General features: G+C 48.0%; 2 protein-coding genes across 3 annotated transcripts in view; one reads left to right on the top strand and one right to left on the bottom strand.

The window, feature by feature from the left end:
- The window catches only part of MRPL48 (mitochondrial ribosomal protein L48), a 76,124-nt gene that overhangs the window by 46,885 nt on the left and 10,434 nt on the right, over positions 1 to 18,805 (bottom strand). The gene's annotated exons all lie outside the window — the stretch shown is intronic.
- RAB6A (RAB6A, member RAS oncogene family) overlaps positions 1 to 18,805 on the top strand; it is a 53,814-nt gene that overhangs the window by 32,793 nt on the left and 2,216 nt on the right. The window contains exons 3-7 of one of the 2 annotated variants that reach the window (XM_061351351.1): positions 3,093 to 3,146; positions 4,443 to 4,548; positions 6,884 to 6,995; positions 7,944 to 8,037; positions 17,650 to 17,716. In XM_061351351.1, coding sequence (XP_061207335.1) covers positions 3,093 to 3,146; positions 4,443 to 4,548; positions 6,884 to 6,995; positions 7,944 to 8,037; positions 17,650 to 17,716 — 433 coding nt within the window. Of the gene's footprint in view, positions 1 to 3,092; positions 3,147 to 4,442; positions 4,549 to 4,616; positions 4,723 to 6,883; positions 6,996 to 7,943; positions 8,038 to 17,649; positions 17,717 to 18,805 lie in introns of both variants that reach the window. The other variant, XM_061351350.1, reaches the window with a different exon arrangement.

Genomic DNA, 18,805 nt, shown 5'->3' on the forward strand with positions numbered 1-18,805 from the left:
CACTGCTCATGCTTTGCACAGCTCTTTACAACTGATGTGTAAAGATCCCCCAAGCTTTTTTGCTCCTTCTGTCAGCATTGTTACAAAATGCCTCTTTAAGTTGGTTCTTAGTCAATGTCTGGGATCTATCAAGTGCTTGAATCCACTCTTTGATAGTGCATTACCTTTGTATTGTGGGCAGAATGATAAACATGAACATAGTTGGCTCTAAGTTATTCCATGTACATCTTAAAGCTTGTGAGGGTTTAGGTGAAGAGCCATTTCACAGCTTGAGTGTAAACCAACCTGCTCTGTGTTCTTGTCATTGCAGCTAGCACAAATGTTTTCTGTTCCCAGACCTCAAATAAGGTTTGTGCTTGGCCTTTCTGTTGTATTTCCCATGCTGTGAGCATCCCAAGTGCAGGAATCTGGCTGACTTGACACCTTTGTGCATGGCATTTACATGTCCTGCAGGCACACAGAGACTTCAGAGCTGCTGCTGCCGTGCAGCTGTGTGGGAGGGATGGCACAAAGTACAGGCTGAGGCAGGTTTGGGGCTCTGCAGCTGATGTTCCAGCTCCTACTGAGAGCAGAGGAAGCCTGAGCTCCATCAGTTTGTCAGCCAGAATGAGATCCTGACATGTGTGTGTGGTGTGGGATCCTGGGGGTTTTGTAGGCTTTCTTCTGTGAACTGCAATCAGAGAGACACAAGGGAGGATAGGAGAGTTTCTGAGGCAGCCTTCCGAGGAGAATCCACTGCCAAAACAATGTAAAACAAAAGCAGAAGGGAAGCATGTTGTTGGATTGGTCTTTTGAGGGTTCTTGTATCTGCCTTGCAGTTTCAGTGTCGTAGAGACATGGAATGGTTTGTGTTGGGGGAGAACTTAAAGCTCCTCCAGCTCCAAACCCTGCCACGGGCAGGGACCCCTTCCACTGGAGCAGCTTGCTCCAAGCCCCTGTGTCCTACCTGGCCTTGAGCACTGCCAGGGATGGGGCAGCCACAGCTTCTCTGGGCACCCTGTGCCAGCGCCTCAGCACCCTCACAGGGAAGAGCTTCTGCCTAAGAGCTCAGCTCAGTCTCCCCTCGGGCAGGTTCAAGCCATTCCCCTTGGCCTGGCCCTACAGGCCCTTGTCCCAAGCCCCTCTCCAGCTTTCCTGCAGCCCCTTTAGGCACTGGAGCTGCTCTCAGGTCTCCCCTTCGGGAGCCTTCTCTTCTCCAGGCTGCCCCAGCCCAGCTCTCTCAGCCTGGCTCCAGAGCAGAGCTGCTCCAGCCCTCACAGCAGCTCCATGGCCTCCTCTGGCCTCGCTCCAACAGCTCCACGTCCCTCTTGTGCTGCTGCCCCAGAGCTGGATCAGGGCTGCAGGGAGGGTCTCCCCTTCACACAGCAGAGGTTCAGGATCCCCTCCCTGAGCTGCTGCTCACGCTCTGGGGGTGCAGCCCAGCACATGGGGGGGTTCTGGGCTCAAACGCTCACTGAAGCCAGGTCATGGGGAGTTTCTCCTCACCCAGCACCCCAAGTCCTTCTCCTCTGGCTGCTCCATCCCATCTCCCCCAGCCCGTGTCTCTGCTGTATCATCCCTCTGAACCGATAATGTCAAAGTTCTTGATGGTAAATGAAAAGTCACCGGATCTTGGGGAATAAAGCACTGTTTGTTTTCCCTCTGTGCATCTCTGGTCCAAATCTGCTATCCTGATCCCACCAGGAGGGTTTGTTTTCTGTTATGTTACCTATAGTTAAAGGGAAATTAACTTCGGATGGTTCAGTTCTGCTTTTTTGACTTGTTACTCATTTGCAGCTGGTTCTCCTGCAGTGCTCACGAGCTGCCTGGGTTTAGTCTTTATTCCTACCATGTAAAATACCTGGCAGGATGCAAGGAATGAGTTATGGGGATCTATAGTGAGGACATGACAGCAGCCAACAGTATGGGGTATGTGCAGTAGAGTTTCCATTAGGAATATTTCCAGTGTAGGAGAACTGGGAGGAGGTTCCCTCAAGCCTCTTTGCTCTAGCTTAGACTTTCCTCTTACCTGTGCGTTTGCTTGATTGTCCTTTTTAAATCCATTTGGAATGTTTTCCAGGCTCTGTTGACATTGCTGAGCAGTGGAACTCCTTGAGGTGCTCAGTGTCCTCTTGAAGCCAGGGCAGCAGTAGAGCCCCTACAGGTCACCTTGGGATGGAACCTGGAGGGTCATCCTACAGGGTCACCCTCACTGCAGCCTGGAGAACTGGAGTGAAGATCATGTATTTAAGAGGCAGCTCTTGATAGGGTTAACTTGTGCTTTGATGCTTCTCTTAAACACATACAGGGATGCTCTACGTGAAGCTCCCACTAGTGTCCAGAAACTTGAATGCAGTTGTGCTGCAGTGAGCTTTACATTAACTGAGCTTTAGTTATAGCTGGTGACCTTGTGTGTGCACAAACCTTTGTGTTGCAGCAGATGGGAAGATGTCCACTTTAGCTTTAACGAATCATACAATCCCAGACTGGTTGGGGTCAGAATGAACCTCAAAGCTCCTCCAGCTCCAACCCCTGCCACGGGCAGGTACACCTTCCACTGGAGCAGCTTGCTCCAAGCCCCTGTGTCCAACCTGGCCTTGAGCACTGCCAGGGATGGGGCAGCCACAGCTTCTCTGGGCACCCTGTGCCAGCGCTCTTACAGGGAAGAGCTTCTGCCTAAGAGCTCAGCTCAGTCTCCCCTCGGGCAGGTTCAAGCCATTCCCCTTGTTCTGTTACCCCATAACATTAAAATAGATGAATATATTGTGCAGTCAGGAAGAATATGGTGTGCTTTGATAACCCTGGTTCAGCTGAGGGATGTTGCCTTAGGTCATCTGCATAAAGATCCTTGCTGATACCCATCTGTATGGATTCAGCTGTCAATGTGCAGAAGCTGAAGTTAATATTAACACCTTTTTGTGCTTTGAGATGTTGTTCTGGTTATGGATATTAAGGAAACTGCTTATTGAATCGTACTGATAGGTAGAGTTTTATCTTGAAAGGATGTTTTTTGCCGAGGTGCTGCATTCTGAGGTGGCAGGAACGTTTCTGCCCTGGGAATCATCACCACTGTTCTGACATTTAATCTAAGAGCTTTTTTCCTTTTCTTACAGGCAACAATTGGCATTGACTTCTTATCGAAAACCATGTATCTGGAGGATCGAACAGTGAGTAAGAGTTTTGTGCCCTTCTCTATGTACAGTACGAATGAAGATCAGCATCTGTTGTAACTGTGCAGCCCACAGTTGTGAGATCACTTGGAAGCACAGACTGAGCAGCATCTACCAGCTGCTTCCAGACTGACAAGGGCTGTGGCGACAGCTCCCTGCTCTGTTTGGGGCAATGGGAAATCACCTCTTGGTTCATGAGTGCCATTGACACGTGGCAGAAGGTGCTGCAGTGTCATCCTCTTTGGAACAAGAGAGCTGGATGGTTCGAGGGGTGCATAATGATGGGAATGTGGAGGAGGGGACCATGCTTATCCCCTTCAGGTTCTGATGTCAAAAGACAGGAGGATAAAATACAGATGTTTCTAGTTAATAGCTCAATATTAATGTTACTGGTTTAAAAAGAAGGTTGCCTTTAATAATAATCCACAAACACTGCTTGTTTGTCAGCTTGGTGCAGTTCTAGCTCCCCAATGAAATGACTCCTGTGTGGAAGCAAGCCTGTGGTTTCAATGAGCTCAGATTCTTAATGAAGGCATTCAGAGTTGTGCTATTTGCAGAAGCAAATTGTGCAGAGCTGCAAAAGCTCCTGGGCTTGTAGAAACCCCCAATCAATGTGATTGCATTGAAAGTGCTTGAGCAATGAGATGTTCTTTCCTTGCCCATCTTGCCATGTGTGTTGCTTTCAATATATCCTGCCTTTTCTTTCAGAACCTTGATGGTAAGAGACATTCAGCCTCATTATGTGCATGTTACTTTGCAGTGTGGCTAAGGCATAAATAGAGAGTGATAACATTTTATCCTCCTCGATAAAAAAGGCACGTTAGAAGCTTTTCCAGTGCTTTGACAGCAGTGAAAGGCTCTTCCATTAGAAATGGATGATGGATGGAGTCTGATTTTTCCACCACCAACCATCCTCCAAGTTGCTGGAGGTTCCCTGGGTGAGGATGACAGCAGAGCAGGAAAACCTTGAGGAGGCAGAACCACAGGTGAATGTGAAGTTTTCCTGTTGGTGCTCTCAGTTTCAAAGCTGAGCAGGTTTATTCCTCCCCTCTGGAAGTCTTTTTTTACATAGCAGAAACCCAGGATAGCTGCACATCCACCCCTTTGGCTCCTGCTGGCGCTCGGGAGCGCTCCTCGGGAAGCTCCCAATCATCTCCTGCATGATTATCATTTTTATTTAGCTTTTTTTTTGTTTGTTTCCTTTTTTTTTCTTCTTTTCAAAAGTAAAATTTCTTTCTTCACCTTTCATTTTTCGTGGCAGTTTGGCTTTTTTTCATTTTCTCCCACCCACAGATCAGGTTGCAGCTGTGGGATACTGCGGGTCAGGAACGTTTCCGTAGCCTCATTCCCAGTTACATCCGTGACTCTGCTGCTGCTGTAGTAGTTTACGATATCACAAGTAGGTATTTTGGCACTGGCTTTGACCTTTGTTCTTATTTTTCTTGCTTGTTTGACTGATTTTGTTAGGTACGGTTGCAATTATGGGACACAGCAGGTCAAGAGCGGTTCAGGAGCTTGATTCCTAGCTACATTCGTGACTCCACTGTTGCAGTTGTTGTTTATGATATCACAAGTGAGTGGGGGGAATTCTGCATTTCTAATCCTCTGCCCCTTTTCATCCTTTAGCTTAGCTTTGCATGTCCTGTCGCAGCCATCTGCTTGTCCTTCATTCTGGCATGACAAACCAAGGTGTTTTCTTTCACTCCAGTCCAGTTTTAGGCTGGCCACCTGATTGCTGCTGTTGTAATGTATAAACTGTCTTCCAACCATCAGTTTGTAACCTTTTCCTATCACATTCTTGAATCCTGGCTGGTCTTGTTGCCCTCTCCCCTCTTTCATCTGCTTTTTTGATCATAATATCACTATGACTTTTGATCTCAACCACCTGAATCATGTTCATAAATAACTGGATTCTGAAATGAGAGACTTTGCACTGATAGCTGTAGCTTGCTTCACTCCATTTACCCTCTCTCCCCCCCCCCCCAAACAATCTGGGCATGGGCTGGAGGGGGGAATGCATTAACATCACACTTCCATTTTGAATCAGTTGCTTTCCCATTCTGCAGTATGGAAAACTTCACCACTAAGCCCTTATCTTTTAACAATTGCTCTTTCATTTCTTACTAAGGTATGTACATTTTTGTGAACTAAAATATTAGTGCTTTTTTCAAGCCTTCTCTTTCTATCCCTCCCCTCAGTCCGGAGCCCCCTTAACTTACCAGCCTCCTGCATTCACAAACACTGATTTAGGAGAATTAAACCTTCAGCCACTTTCATTCTAAACCAGAATCAGCCACGAACAATGGCCTGATTCTATCTAAATGCAAAATGCTTGTCCTTTGATGTATAGATACTGGAAGGTTACAGCAGGAATGTGGGGTTTACCTATTAAAGCTTTAATTGTTAAAAAGAGTACCTTTATTTGAGCTGGAAGCACAGGTTAGCTGTGGACTTGGATATATTTGTACTGACCTGGCAAATTGGGTATTGCCAAGCAGCAGAAAGAATTCAGCCACTGGGAAGTGATCACATCTTGGCTGTGGAGCACACAATATATTGCTATGCAGTAGAAGCCATTAAACCAATCAATACTCCTCGGGAACTGCTGCAGAGCCTCCCCCTCTTTAAGTACTGAGAACTACTTTGGCAGTTCAACTGTATTTCGCCTCACTCCCTGGCAGATGCTGAGCTCCACATGGCTTCTATACAGCTGGTTTTTCCTTGTGGGATGCAACATTTCCAACAATAAACTGTCTCATTGGGTCATTTGAGCTTCCTGAAATTCTTGTGTTGCAGCTTTTAAGGAGAAATCATAGAATCCCAGACTGGTTTGGGGTGAAGGGACCTTAAAGCTCATCCAGTTCCAACCCCTGCCACGGGCAGGGACCCCTTCCACTGGAGCAGCTTGCTCCAAGCCCCTGTGTCCAACCTGGCCTTGAGCACTGCCAGGGATGGGGCAGCCACAGCTTCTCTGGGCACCCTGTGCCAGCGCCTCAGCACCCTCACAGGGAAGAGCTTCTGCCTAAGAGCTCAGCTCAGTCTCCCCTCGGGGAGGTTCAAGCCATTCCCCTTGGCCTGGCCCTACAGACCCTTGTAAAGTATGCAGAAAGCGTGTCTGTGCATAGGTTAAGTTTGTATTTCTGGTTCTGTACAAATGATTTGGGAACTATTTGGAGCATTCAGTGGTACAGGAGTTGTTAGTGTGTTGTATAACCCTGATACACCCTAGAGAGCATCCTGAACCATGCACGGTAAATGTGATGAATCAGTAGAAAACCTGTAGCTGGTATTAGGTACTCTAGAGAAGCCATGAACTTGTAGGAACCTCTTGCTGTAGCTGCACAAGTCACAAGCAGTGTAGAATGCACTATCACCTCAATCCCCTTTCTCTCTATAAACTATTTTACGTTGAACTAAAGAAGAGGGGAACTGGTTTAAACCCCAGTGATGCTCATCTCAGTATAGACAGTGGCAAAACCAAGCTCTAGCTCGACTCAGCTCCCTGGCTTTGAATTCACCTGTAGTGAGGTGGATTTGAAGCCCATTTGAAATGAACACCAAAGCTTTTGTATCATTCAGTGTGGGAGTCTTAGGGTTTCACTTGCTGATTCTTCATCACCCTGTTACGCCAATTCCAGAGACTATGAAGCTTTCATTTGGGCTTTAGAGATGGGTTTACCAGGGATCTGTGAGCAATTCCTGCAGTGACAAATCCTCTCCATGTTCTCTATTAGATGTAAACTCGTTCCAGCAAACAACAAAATGGATTGATGATGTGAGAACGGAAAGGGGCAGCGACGTCATCATCATGCTGGTGGGAAATAAAACAGATCTAGCAGATAAGAGGTACGGAGGAATCCCTCATCTTCCAAGTGCTGTTGTGAACCTGCTGCTCTTTGCTCCTAGACAGCTATTGTAAAAAGAGCATTGGTGTTTGTATTAGTTCCTAAATGCTGAAGCTTGTTTTGATTGTGCTGGAGATGGGAAATGTGATGAGAGACATCTTAATTAGGAGTCTTTCATTTGGTTAAGCACAAGTTGCCAGTGAAGGAGCAGAGCAACTGTCACCAGCTTGTTCAGGTGACAGGATGGAATGTCAGCCACAGCCTGGGTCAGCACGTGAGTGACCTAAAATCATTATGGAATTATGGAATGCTCCATCCCTGGCAGTGTTCAAGGCCAGGTTGGACAGAGCCTTGGGTGCCATGGTTTAGTGTGAGGTGTCCCTGCCCATGGTGGGGGGTTGGAACTGGATGATCTTGAGGTCCTTTCCAACCCTAACTATTCTATGATTCTATTCTATGATGACAGATATTCCTACTTAATACATTTGCTCAGCTATTAATGATAGGTGCAACTGGTCCTCCCTTTTGAAACCCTTCAGGGGTTTACATAAGTTGGAAAACTTAAGCATTTTCCTACAAGTTGGGCATCTTCGGCTTTTGCTGCTGCTTTTGGGTTTGTAGTATTCATAGAATCATAGAATAATTTGGGGTTGGAGGGGACCTTAAAGCTCCTCCAGTTCCAACTGCTGCTATGGGCAGGGACACCTTCCCCTAGAGCAGCTTGCTCCATGCCCCTGTGTCCAACCTGGCCTTGAACACTGCCAGGGATGGGGCAGCCACAGCTTCTCTGGGCACCCTGTGCTGGTGTCCAGCTGAACTTGAATTTAAAACCATGAAATGCTTTCAGAACTGCACTGATGCAGTCACCTTTTGGGGTTGAAGACAAGAATCTGTATTTTCAAGGTGTTTGTCTGTGTTTTTTATTCCTAATTCTGTGTTATCTTCCCAGACAAGTGTCCATTGAGGAAGGAGAAAGAAAAGCCAAAGAGCTGAATGTAATGTTCATCGAAACTAGTGCAAAAGCAGGATACAACGTAAAACAGGTGAGTAACCACAGCAGGCACAAGAATACTTGTGTTAATGCACCACTGTGGAAACAGAACTTCTCTGGGCATTGGAAAGCCTTTGCAGAGGGTCTTGGGGGGACATTTGTAGTCCACATGCCACAGACAACATCTCAGAGTTGAACTGTTGGCTGAGGTTCAGAAGAGGATCCCTGACCTTGCAGCAAAGGGCTTGCAATCTCTTTGCCCTTAGAAGAGAGGAGCTGTGGAAGAGAAATCCTTCCTGGATTTCTGATCATTCAGATTTGGTGTTTAGATTGAAGGGATTAAAGCATGAGCCAAACAGTTGGGGAAATAGAGGTCCTAGGATTGTTTCTGGTGCCAGTTCAGTGAATGAACATGGTCCAGATGGGCACACCAGTCAAGGAAGAATGTGATGGCTTAAATGTACAGTGGTGCTTCCGTTGTACAGTGAGACAGTGTAAACTGGTGTTTCCACTCCAGAAGGCCCTGAAAGTGTGAGTCAATGTTCTTGGAGAGCCAAAGCTCTTTACTTTTGGTAGGTGATGAGTTGCTTTTGAATTGGGGAAAGCAGGGAGAGGTCTGTTGAGCTGATGCAACTGCAACAAAATTAGGTTTCATGCTGTGGGATGAGCTGAGACCTTTTGCATTGTGACATGGTAAATGAGGCTTTAGCACTTGTGTTAATGAAGATAAATCACTTGGCAAACGGTGAACGGGTGAGAGTAGTAAACACTGAGGAACTGGCCTGGTGTTGACAGAGAAGAAATGTTGTGATCACAAATAGGCTGTCAGGAATCACAGTCACTGTTTTCAATTGGGAGGGACCAGAGCAGAGCTGCTCCAGCCCTCACAGCAGCTCCATGACCTCCTCTGGACTGGCTCCAACAACTCCAAGTCCCTCTTGTGCTGCTGCCCCAGAGCTGGATCAGGGCTGCAGGGGGGGTCTCCCTTTCACACAGCAGAGGGGCAGGATCCCCTCCCTGAGCTGCTGCTCACGCTCTGGGGGTGCAGCCCAGCACATGGGGGGGGGTTCTGGGCCAGGTCATGGGGAGCTTCTCCTCACCCAGCACCCCAAGTCCTTCTCCTCAGGCTGCTCCATCCAGGCTCCCCCAGCCTGGGTTTGTGCTGGGATTGCCCTGACCCAGGGGCAGGACCTTGCCCTTGGTCTGGTTGAGCTCCATGAGGTTCATACAGTCCCACCTCTCCAGCCTGTCCAGGTCCCTCTGGACCCCATCCCTTCCCTCCAGTGTCACTGCTCCACACAGCTCGGTGGCATCAGCAGATGTGCTGAGGGTGCTGGATCCCACTGTCAGTGTCACCAGCAAAGATGCTGAACAGTGCTGATCCCAGCACCGACCCTTGAGGAGCACCACTCATCACTGGTCTTCACTTGAACATCGAGCTGGTGACCCCAACTCTCTGAGAGCAATTATCCAGCCTATTTCTTATCCACACCGTGGTCCATCCATCAGATCCATGTCTCTCCCAGTTTAGAGCCAAGCATTCCTAACAAGAGGCAAGAGAGCTAGAGGCAAGATTCTAGCACATCATGAATTGAGAGCGAGTGGTGTCCATCCCTCCTGACTCAGTGCACAGTGGGATACTGCTGCTTCCTTGATGTAGCAGTTTCTTACATGGAGTCATGGCCCTTACATTATTTGCTCTTATGGTAGGAGGAAAAGCAGCAGTGCAAGAGGTAGAAGACATCCCCACACAGCAAACAGATGCACACACGTGTATATACACAATCCCACGTGGTTTGTGCCTGTGTAGTTACACACAGTTTGTGTGCAGAATCGTATCAGTTGCTAAAACAGGCTTATAAATGACTTTGTACTTTGTAGCCAGGACTAAAGGTCTGTTATTAAAATGTCTCTTGACTTTGTATATTAGGAGCAGCATTATTCCTTACATAATGGAATAATGAGATGTGTTAACTCAGTGCTGTATTCTGGTGCATTAGTGAGCATGAAAGTGTTTGGTCCCAGGGTCCCCAATTATCCTGCCACAACACAGAGGCTGGTTTGTAATTAAGGCTTGGATCCCATGCTGGAATTCTTAATGTCTACTGAGACTGCAGGGAGTGAACTTGAGAGCAGTGGCCTGGCTGAGGGGAATGATTTACAGATCCCAGTATGGGTTGGGTTGAAGGGACCTTAAAGCTCCTCCAGCTCCAGCCCCTGCCATGGGCAGGGACCCCTTCCACTGGAGCAGCTTGCTCCAAGCCCCTGTGTCCAACCTGGCCTTGAGCACTGCCAGGGATGGGGCAGCCACAGCTTCTCTGGGCACCCTGTGCCAGCGCCTCAGCACCCTCACAGGGAAGAGCTTCTGCCTAAGAGCTCAGCTCAGTCTCCCCTCGGGCAGGTTCAAGCCATTCCCCTTGGCCTGGCCCTACAGGCCCTTGTCCCAAGCCCCTCTCCAGCTTTCCTGCAGCCCCTTTAGGCACTGGAGCTGCTCTAAGGTCTCCCCTTCAGGAGCCTTCTCTTCTCCAGGCTGCCCCAGCCCAGCTCTCTCAGCCTGGCTCCAGGACAGAGGGGAAGAGAGGCCACATCTTGTATTCCTGTGCCTGTGGCCCATTGTGGCAGTAGATACTGTCATTTACGTGCTTTGGAAAGCCACCACAGCCTCCATCAAGAGGGATGGGAGCTCCCTTTAATCCACGGTGAAGGAACTAACTTTGCCTTCCTGTGTTTTATGCTGCAGCCATTGGGGGATTTTCCTAATGAGATTGTGAAAGCAGAAAGCCATTTCTGTAGCTGTGGCCTCACTTGCTCGCTCTCTAGGGACAACTCTTGGTTGGGTAATGGAGGTCTAGACAAATCATGCCTCTGATTTTAATTGCCAGGTTACATGCTGCAAGACTTGCTGCTGTGAGAAAATAGGGTAGGTAATGCAGCTCCAAGCGAAACAGGGTGGTGGTGGGAAGCTGGATGCTAATTCCTGCTATGAAATAGAAGATTTGGTGTTGGGAGACATAAAACTTGTTCTTTGTTAACATTAAGAAATAGGAATATCTAAAACCTGCATCATATTTCAAGTGGGTACTTGATATAATGTGAAATCTTGTCAGAATGGGACAAGAGGACAGGTTTTAAGTGACCTCATTCTCTGTGCACAATATTGAACCACAAAGACCCGAGGGGTGGTTGAATAAGAGCTAAAAATGGATTTTTCTGCTCAGTCTTGATCCTGTGTTGCAGGCAGGGATTGGGATTTGTAGGAACTTCAAAGCTCCCTTGTGCTGCAGAACATTTGGAGCTCTCACTTTCAATTAGTTTCATAAGTAACTGTTGAAACAGTTCCCAAAGGAGAAGACTTTTAATACCATTATTTCCTAGTTCTGTTTCCTTGCAGCTTCTCTATTTGGTCTGAGTTTATGTTACTAACTTGTCATGAATTCTTGCCTAGTGAAATGGGAGCAACTCCATCACTCTGCTGTGGTGAGACCCCACCTGCAGCACCATGTGCAGGTCTGGGGTCCTCAACATAAGGAGGACATGGAGCTGTTGGAGCAAGTCCAGAGGAGGCCACGAGGATGCTCAGGGGCTGGAGCAGCTCCTGTATGGAGCCAGGCTGAGAACATTGGGGCTGTTGAGCCTGGAGAAGAGAAGCTGCGTGGAGACCTCAGAGCAGCTTCCAGTGTGTGAAGGGGGCTGCAAGGATGCTGGGGAGGGACTCTTCAGTAGGGACTGCAGTGATAGGACAAGGGGTGATGGGTTCAGACTGAAACAGGGGAGATTTAGGTTGATTATAAGGCAGAAGCTCTTCCCTGTGAGGGTGCTGAGGCGCTGGCACAGGGTGCCCAGAGAAGCTGTGGCTGCCCCATCCCTGGCAGTGTTCAAGGCCAGGTTGGACACAGGGGCTTGGAGCAAGCTGCTCCAGTGGAAGGGGTCCCTGCCTGTGGCAGGGGTTGGAACTGGAGGAGCTTTAAGCTTCCTTCAGCCCAAACCATTCTGTGATTCTATACATAACCTTCCCATAACCTGTATAAAATGTCTCTTTAATAAGCTGAAGGCAAATTTGACCTTCCCCATACTGATATCTTCTATCCACAATCAATTCTGATGCTGCAGGGCAATTACTGTCTGAGTTAATTTTCACACAGGAGTTTGAATTCCAAATGAAAACTCCTGTGTTTAATTAATCAAATTATTATAATCAAGTTTAAAATGATCAGATTATTTTAGATACCAATTCCAGCTTTTGACTACATCTAATGAAGCACACTGATGTAAAAATTAACGTTACCTTCTGCCAGATAGGGAATGCTAATGTCAAAGTGAGTCTTGGGCTAGTTGTCAAGTCATTGACTTGTCCATCAGGGGATAAGTTCAGGCTTAGCATTGACTTTAGCAGCTTTGATACTGAGTCCAAAACTGCTGACACAACACTGCTGTTCCCAGCACAAAATCCTTCTGCTGGATGTAAATCCCATGCTCTGGGTTAATGGTAGGGAATGACACAAGCTAACACAGAAAGAGACTTGGGATGAAGCTGAACCCTCCATCCTTCACTGTTGGCTTCTTTACATTTCCACCCCCTTCTCATTGAGGTTTTGGTTTCTGTGCAGTGTCTGCTGTAGACTTTGGTGTTAACAACGCCAGAGTGAGCTCTGCTTTAACTAATGCCTCATGTCTGGCCCACCAGAGCTTCCTGGCTTTCTTTCCATGTTATCTTTCAGCTCAGAGATGTGAATTCCAGCCTCACTTGTGTGCAGGCATGATCTGGAGATGTCACTGGGAGCACACTTGCCTTCACAGCCCTAGGGCTGGCTGCCAGGCAGGGTTAGCAGGAGCAGAGGCAGCCCAGGGATGCCATGGGGTTCCAGGCAGTGCCATGACCTCAATCCAGTTGTGATGAGACGTGGAGGAATGACATCATCTCACAGTCTTCCTGTAAGCATGGAATGGTTTGGGATGAAGGGACCTTAAAGCTCCTCCAGCTCCAACCCCTGCCATGGGCAGGGACCCCTTCCACTGGAGCAGCTTGCTCCAAGCCCCTGTGTCCATCCTGGCCTTGAGCACTGCCAGGGATGGGGCAGGCTCTCAGTTTATGACTTCTCTGGCATTTCTTTACCCCAACAACTGAGCTGAGTTGCTGTTGGGATGAGCCTCATCTCTTGGAGCTGCCCACTGTCAGAGCAGGTTGTAGCACACAGCTGGATCTCTTACTGAGTCCTACACACTCCCTGTTCTTCTTACTTTGGGGAGAGGATGTTGAAGGAAAAACGAGTGGATGGTATTCCAGAATACAAATGCTGCTGAAAGTGTTATTCAGGGGTTAAATTGATGCAGTAGAGGGGAAGAATACTGGCTTTGGGGTCCTGCATGTTCCAGCAGACTGATTGCCAAGGGAGCCCTAAGACTGAGGAGAGAAGTAGATAACTTGCTTCGTTTAATGCAGAGACTCCTAGACTCTGATTCATTTCATTTGTCAGCCCTGAATAAGCTTTACAAGCCTTTAAGATTCATGCTCTCCCTCAGCAGTCTGTATTTGAGGCAATCTCATTGTTAGGCTCTGCACTGCATGCCCAGAATGTGTCAGCCTTCCTTTTGCTGTCCTGGAGAGAGGAGGGAGAGCCCTGAAGACCTCCTTAGAGCAGTACCTGGCACACTCCATGCAGGCTCAATATGGGATTTGGCAGCCAGACTTTCTCATGGCAGCAGCTAAAGGCCTCTGGAGTAACCCTGTTCTCACAGAGCTGGCTGCATCCCCCTGCTTGGCTCTTTATCCTCTTGTGTGTTGATTCCTGTCTATCTGATGGGCAGGAATTACTCCAGTTGCACTGCTCCCCTCGGAGAATGGGAATGAGGGGAAGGGGTTTGCTTGCTTTGCATTAGGGAGCAGGTTTCTTGCCTGGCTTTTCCACATGGGCAGTGATCCTCCTGTCCTTCCCATGCTGCTGCAGGAGTGGTACAGTGAGGACTGGGTTAGGCCTCCAGTTTGTGACAGTGATCTGGTGGGGATTTAGTAGCTGGAGGAGGAGGAAAGGCACAGACTGCAAATGAGTGAAATCCAATGGTGAGGGATGAGGGATTGTCTTCTTTATCAGGGTTTAATCAGGAAGGAGATTCAGGATTCAGTGCTGAAAGAGACTTTGTGTGGCTCTTATTCATTCACACGGCTGCATTTTGTCCCTGCCTGTGGCAGGGGGTTGGAACTGGGTGAACTTTAAGGTCACTTCCAAACCCAAACCAGTCTGGGATTCTGGGGTTTAACAGCTGCCTTGGGAAAAAAGTCCTGAATGCTCACCAATAGATGTGTTTTTATACACACACACACACACACACACACACACTGATACTCAGACATGGAATCCTGGAATGGTTTGTGTTGGAAGAGACCTTAAAGCTCATCCAGTTCCAACTGGGTCCTGAATCTCCTTCCTAATTAAACAGGACAGGGACCCCTTCCACTGGAGCAGCTTGCTCCAAGCCCCTGTGTCCAACCTGGCCTTGAGCACTGCCAGGGATGGGGCAGCCACAGCTTCTCTGGGCACCCTGTGCCAGCGCCTCAGCACCCTCACAGGGAAGAGCTTCTGCCTAAGAGCTCAGCTCAGTCTCCCCTCTGGCAGGTTCAAGCCATTCCCCTTGGCTTGGCCCTACAGGCCCTTGTCCCAAGCCCCTCTCCAGCTTTCCTGCAGCCCCTTTAGGCACTGGAGCTGCTCTAAGGTCTCCCCTTCAGGAGCCTTCTCTTCTCCAGGCTGCCCCAGCCCAGCTCTCTCAGCCTGGCTCCAGAACAGAGCTGCTCCAGCCCTCGCAGCAGCTCCATGGCCTCCTCTGGCCTCGCTCCAACAGCTCCACGTCCCTCTTGTGCTGCTGCCCCAGAGCTGGATCAGGGCTGCAGGGGGGATCTAACAGAGCGCAGCAGAAGGAGAGCAGACACCTTTTTAACACACCTATATACATTATATTATAGATGTATATATATATATCTCTGCAACCTCCTTCCACATTTGTGGTGAGCTAAGCCTTCTGACTGAGGTGCTGCAGGCACTGTGCAACACTGAGCCCCTGTGTTGAAGGCTCCTTTCTGAGCATCATGAAGTTTCCCTAATTGGATTTGTGCACCTATGTTGTGGCTGATAAGCAGAAGGTTAATAAGGAAGAAAGTTGATTTTCTTAGTTGCCAAATTCCTTTTTTTAGTCAAATCATTTAGAGGAGAAATACTGCTAAAAGCGTTGAGGAGAAATACTGCTAAAGGCAGGATTTTATGCCTGGGCTCACTGTAAAGGAAGGATTATGGTATTTTCAACACTTAGCCTTTCTGTCAGCAGCTTGGTTTAAATGCAGTAATTCCAGTGGGTTCCCAGCAGCTGAGGTTTTTAAGGCTCCCCACCCCTCCCCTCTATAAACTGCATCCCTCACTTCCTACTATTATACAAGGGGGAAATACATGGTTAATCTGTCCACAGTTTAAAACCATTGGGGGTTTTTTAATGCTTATTCCATGTAGGATCTCCAAATGCATGATGCTAGCAAAGAGCTATATGAATTGATGCTTTTCCATCTTCATATTGGAGCAAAGGTGGCAACCAGCCTAATTTAGGCAAGATGTGGTAGGATTATGCCAAACTCTTGCACATCCAGCCTTAAAAGTGATGGGGAGGGATTTTTCTCTCCCCCAAACCTTCTGGGTCAAGAACTGGGGCAAAATGATTCTTCAGAAGTGTAGTGTATGAGCAGAAAAAGCCATGTATTGAAGGGTAGAGAAGCAGATTTACTCCATCCTCTAACTTATTATCTAACTATCAGCAGGAAAATGTGTGTTGAAAGGATGAGAGGTTGAACAGATCTTCCCCTCCGGAGCTAATAGGGATTGATGTAGTGATGCACCACAGAGGAGCAGGGTTTACCGTACCATAGCACCTATGTATGCACTGACAACATATCAGGCCTTCTGAAAGCCTAACTGTTGATGGTATTTGGGTATTCTCCAGTGCAGCCTGGTTCTCTGATCCCTTTTTCCTGTGTTTTTTTGCCTCCCAGAAGTCACAAAGCTCACTTGATACTGAATATTGGGAGAGCAAAAGTAATTCTAGGGACAAAGGTCAGTAAAGAAGGAGAGTCAGGACCTTCTGTTCCCAGACATGGTCGAGTCAGGATTTATATTGAAGACTGTTAAAGGCAAAGAAAACATCGAGGCTGCAAAGAGCTTGTGGATTCAAATCACAGAATCCAGAGTGGTTTGGGTTGGAAGGGCCCTTAAAACTCATCCAGTTCCAATCCTCTGCCTAAGAGCTCATCTCAATCTCCCCTCTGACAGGTTCAAGCCATTCCTCTTGTCCTGTCCCTACAGGCCCTCGTCCAAAGCCCCTCTCCAGGTTTCTTGTACCCCCTTTAGGCACCAGAACACTGGATGAAGATGCTGAGTGCATGGAAACATCTAGTGTCCTGGATTATATGCAGACAGGAAGTACATGGTAGTGACAATGTCTGTGGTGGTGTAAAAATATGAATGCAGTGTATGTCAGATGTTCATTTCTGGGTATGGATCAAACTCTACTGGGGTTCTTCAAAGGTAGGGAACAATTAGGTGGTCAGTTGAAAACCTTGGTGAATAGTAAAGGCACAATGCATCCTTCCATCTGTCTGATCCATTCTGTCCATCCTTTTGTGCTGAGACACATGAAAAGGAGAACGTTGGCATTGAAATCTGTGTGGTTCTTACCAAGTAGCATGGCAGGGTGTCAGAGAAGTCACTGAGCTGAAGGACATTCCTTAACTGGGCTGTTCTGTGCAGGAGGAGGCAGACCTTTGTGGGCTCAGGAGAGCCAAGTGAATGCTCACACATTAATAGTGGGCACATCTGTAGGCTGTCACCCAGAGAGCTGATGGGAACCAGGAGTCTGAGCCTTGGGGCTAAGGTAGGGAAGGCAGGAGAGGGAATTGGTCCTGTTCAGTCTCACTTCTTGATGGAATAAAACTGTGAAGAGATGCTGGAGCTGAGGTCTTGCTGGGAAACTGGAGACAGTGTTCGAGTGAGAGGAGGAACAACTCCTTTGGGATTGCAGGCTCCTGTTCTGACCACCATCATGGTGATGGAGCAGGTATCAAAAGTCAAGGACACTCAGAAAAGGACTGGGAAGTTCCTGAAAGGAAGATCCTTTCTCTGGTTCATAGGAAGCCTGAGCCATAGAGAGGTAAAGCCTGGAAGAAGATGCTTAGGGGATGTCATTACACACATCCCCTTTTCTGATGCTCTTCTGTATGTGCCACCTGGTTCAATGCAGGTGTTAACACAACTCCTGGATGCTGTGTTTGACTTGGTGTGTCCATGCTCCTGTGTAACCAATACCCTATGGAGGTGGGAAGGTCGAGTTCCCACCTGATCCTGGGGAGGCTTTGGGGTCTGTGCACATCCATGAGGTGGAAACGCTGCATTCCAAACAGAGGATATTAGCAGAGAAGGTGGTGGAAGGTTTGCTGCTCATATCCAGGCACATTGATGTCTTCACTCACAACAAAAACATGGTTTGCCATTGCCTGAGAATAAAGGTTATATTTGGTGTCAGGCTTTTGGTGTCAATAGCCCCAGAGGATGGATTGAATCGTTGTTTGAACTGTATCAACCGAGTGCACTCTTTCAAGTGGGATTGTTTTGATCTGTTCCCTGTTTCCTTGCAGCTTTTCCGACGTGTGGCAGCTGCCTTGCCTGGAATGGAAAGCACACAAGACAAAAGTAGAGAAGACAGTATCCTTTATGTGTCTGAGCTGAGCCTCAGTGGTGGCACAGTGCTGCCAGGCATTACCCTGGACGAGGAAAATGCAGGCTCTGAATAACAAGGCTGAAGAAAGGAGGAGTAATATCTCTCCTGCAGGTCTTGATCAGCTTCTGGACATCCCAAAGTGAGGATTGAGAGGGGGAATAGGGGCAAGTAACCTTCAAGCTTGAAGTACTGAGGAGGAAAGCTTGGGGTGATAGAAGGCTGGGACTAGGAGTGGTAAGGATGGAGGGCTCTCCTGTGAAGTAGGGATGCTCAGGGCTATGGATTGAGGCCATAAACATAAAGGCAACTGAAGGAAAGCTGAAGGAGAACAACAGGAAGGTGCAGAAAGATGCAGTCAAACACATCCAGAAGGATTCTTCATGTGGTGTTGGAGCCAATTGGATGTAGGGAGGGAGGGGGAGACTGGAGTGGGAGAAAACAGTGGCAAAGATGCCTGGAAAAACCCCACTGTGGCTCTTGTAGATCTTGAGTTGCAGAATCCTGCAATGAGCCAGGTTGGAAGGGATCTCTGTAGTTCCCTTCTCCAACCCTGCTGGACCTGCTATGGTGGAAGGTGTCCCTGCCTGTGGCAGGAATTGAAACTGGATGAGTTTTAAGGTCCCTTCAACCTAAACCAGTCTGGGATTCTATGATTCTGTGCTAGAGCTGGGTGAGCTTTTTTGAGTCATTGAACTTCTTCAGGGCTGTCAGTTCATTTGCAGCAGGGATCACGTAGCTGCCAGCTGGGAAAGGGAGGAGAAATGATGCTTTGGAGAAAGGCTGCAGCAGGAGCTGGAGGAGGAGGACGAGCCTGGTGCTAGAACTGCATGTCCTGTAGGGTGTCTGACTACACAGAGGCAAGGAGCATTTGGGAAGCTGTGGATTGCAACTAAAGCACAAGCTTTGTGCATTATGGACTTGATGGAGCCAAACAGTTTCCTTATGCAGGTCACCAAAAGGTTAATGAACAACAATCTTTATTAATGAGGATGGTGTCAGAATGCACCAGCACTGGGCCATGCAGTTCCCGTATCAGGGCCTTTGATCACCGGTCTCTAAATGGGACTGCAACA

Source organism: Neopsephotus bourkii, unplaced genomic scaffold, assembly GCF_033783945.1.
Source record: "Neopsephotus bourkii isolate Nb327-2 ecotype Australia unplaced genomic scaffold, CSIRO-AGI_Nbou_v1 NB_580, whole genome shotgun sequence".
Lineage (NCBI taxonomy): Eukaryota > Metazoa > Chordata > Aves > Psittaciformes > Psittacidae > Neopsephotus > Neopsephotus bourkii.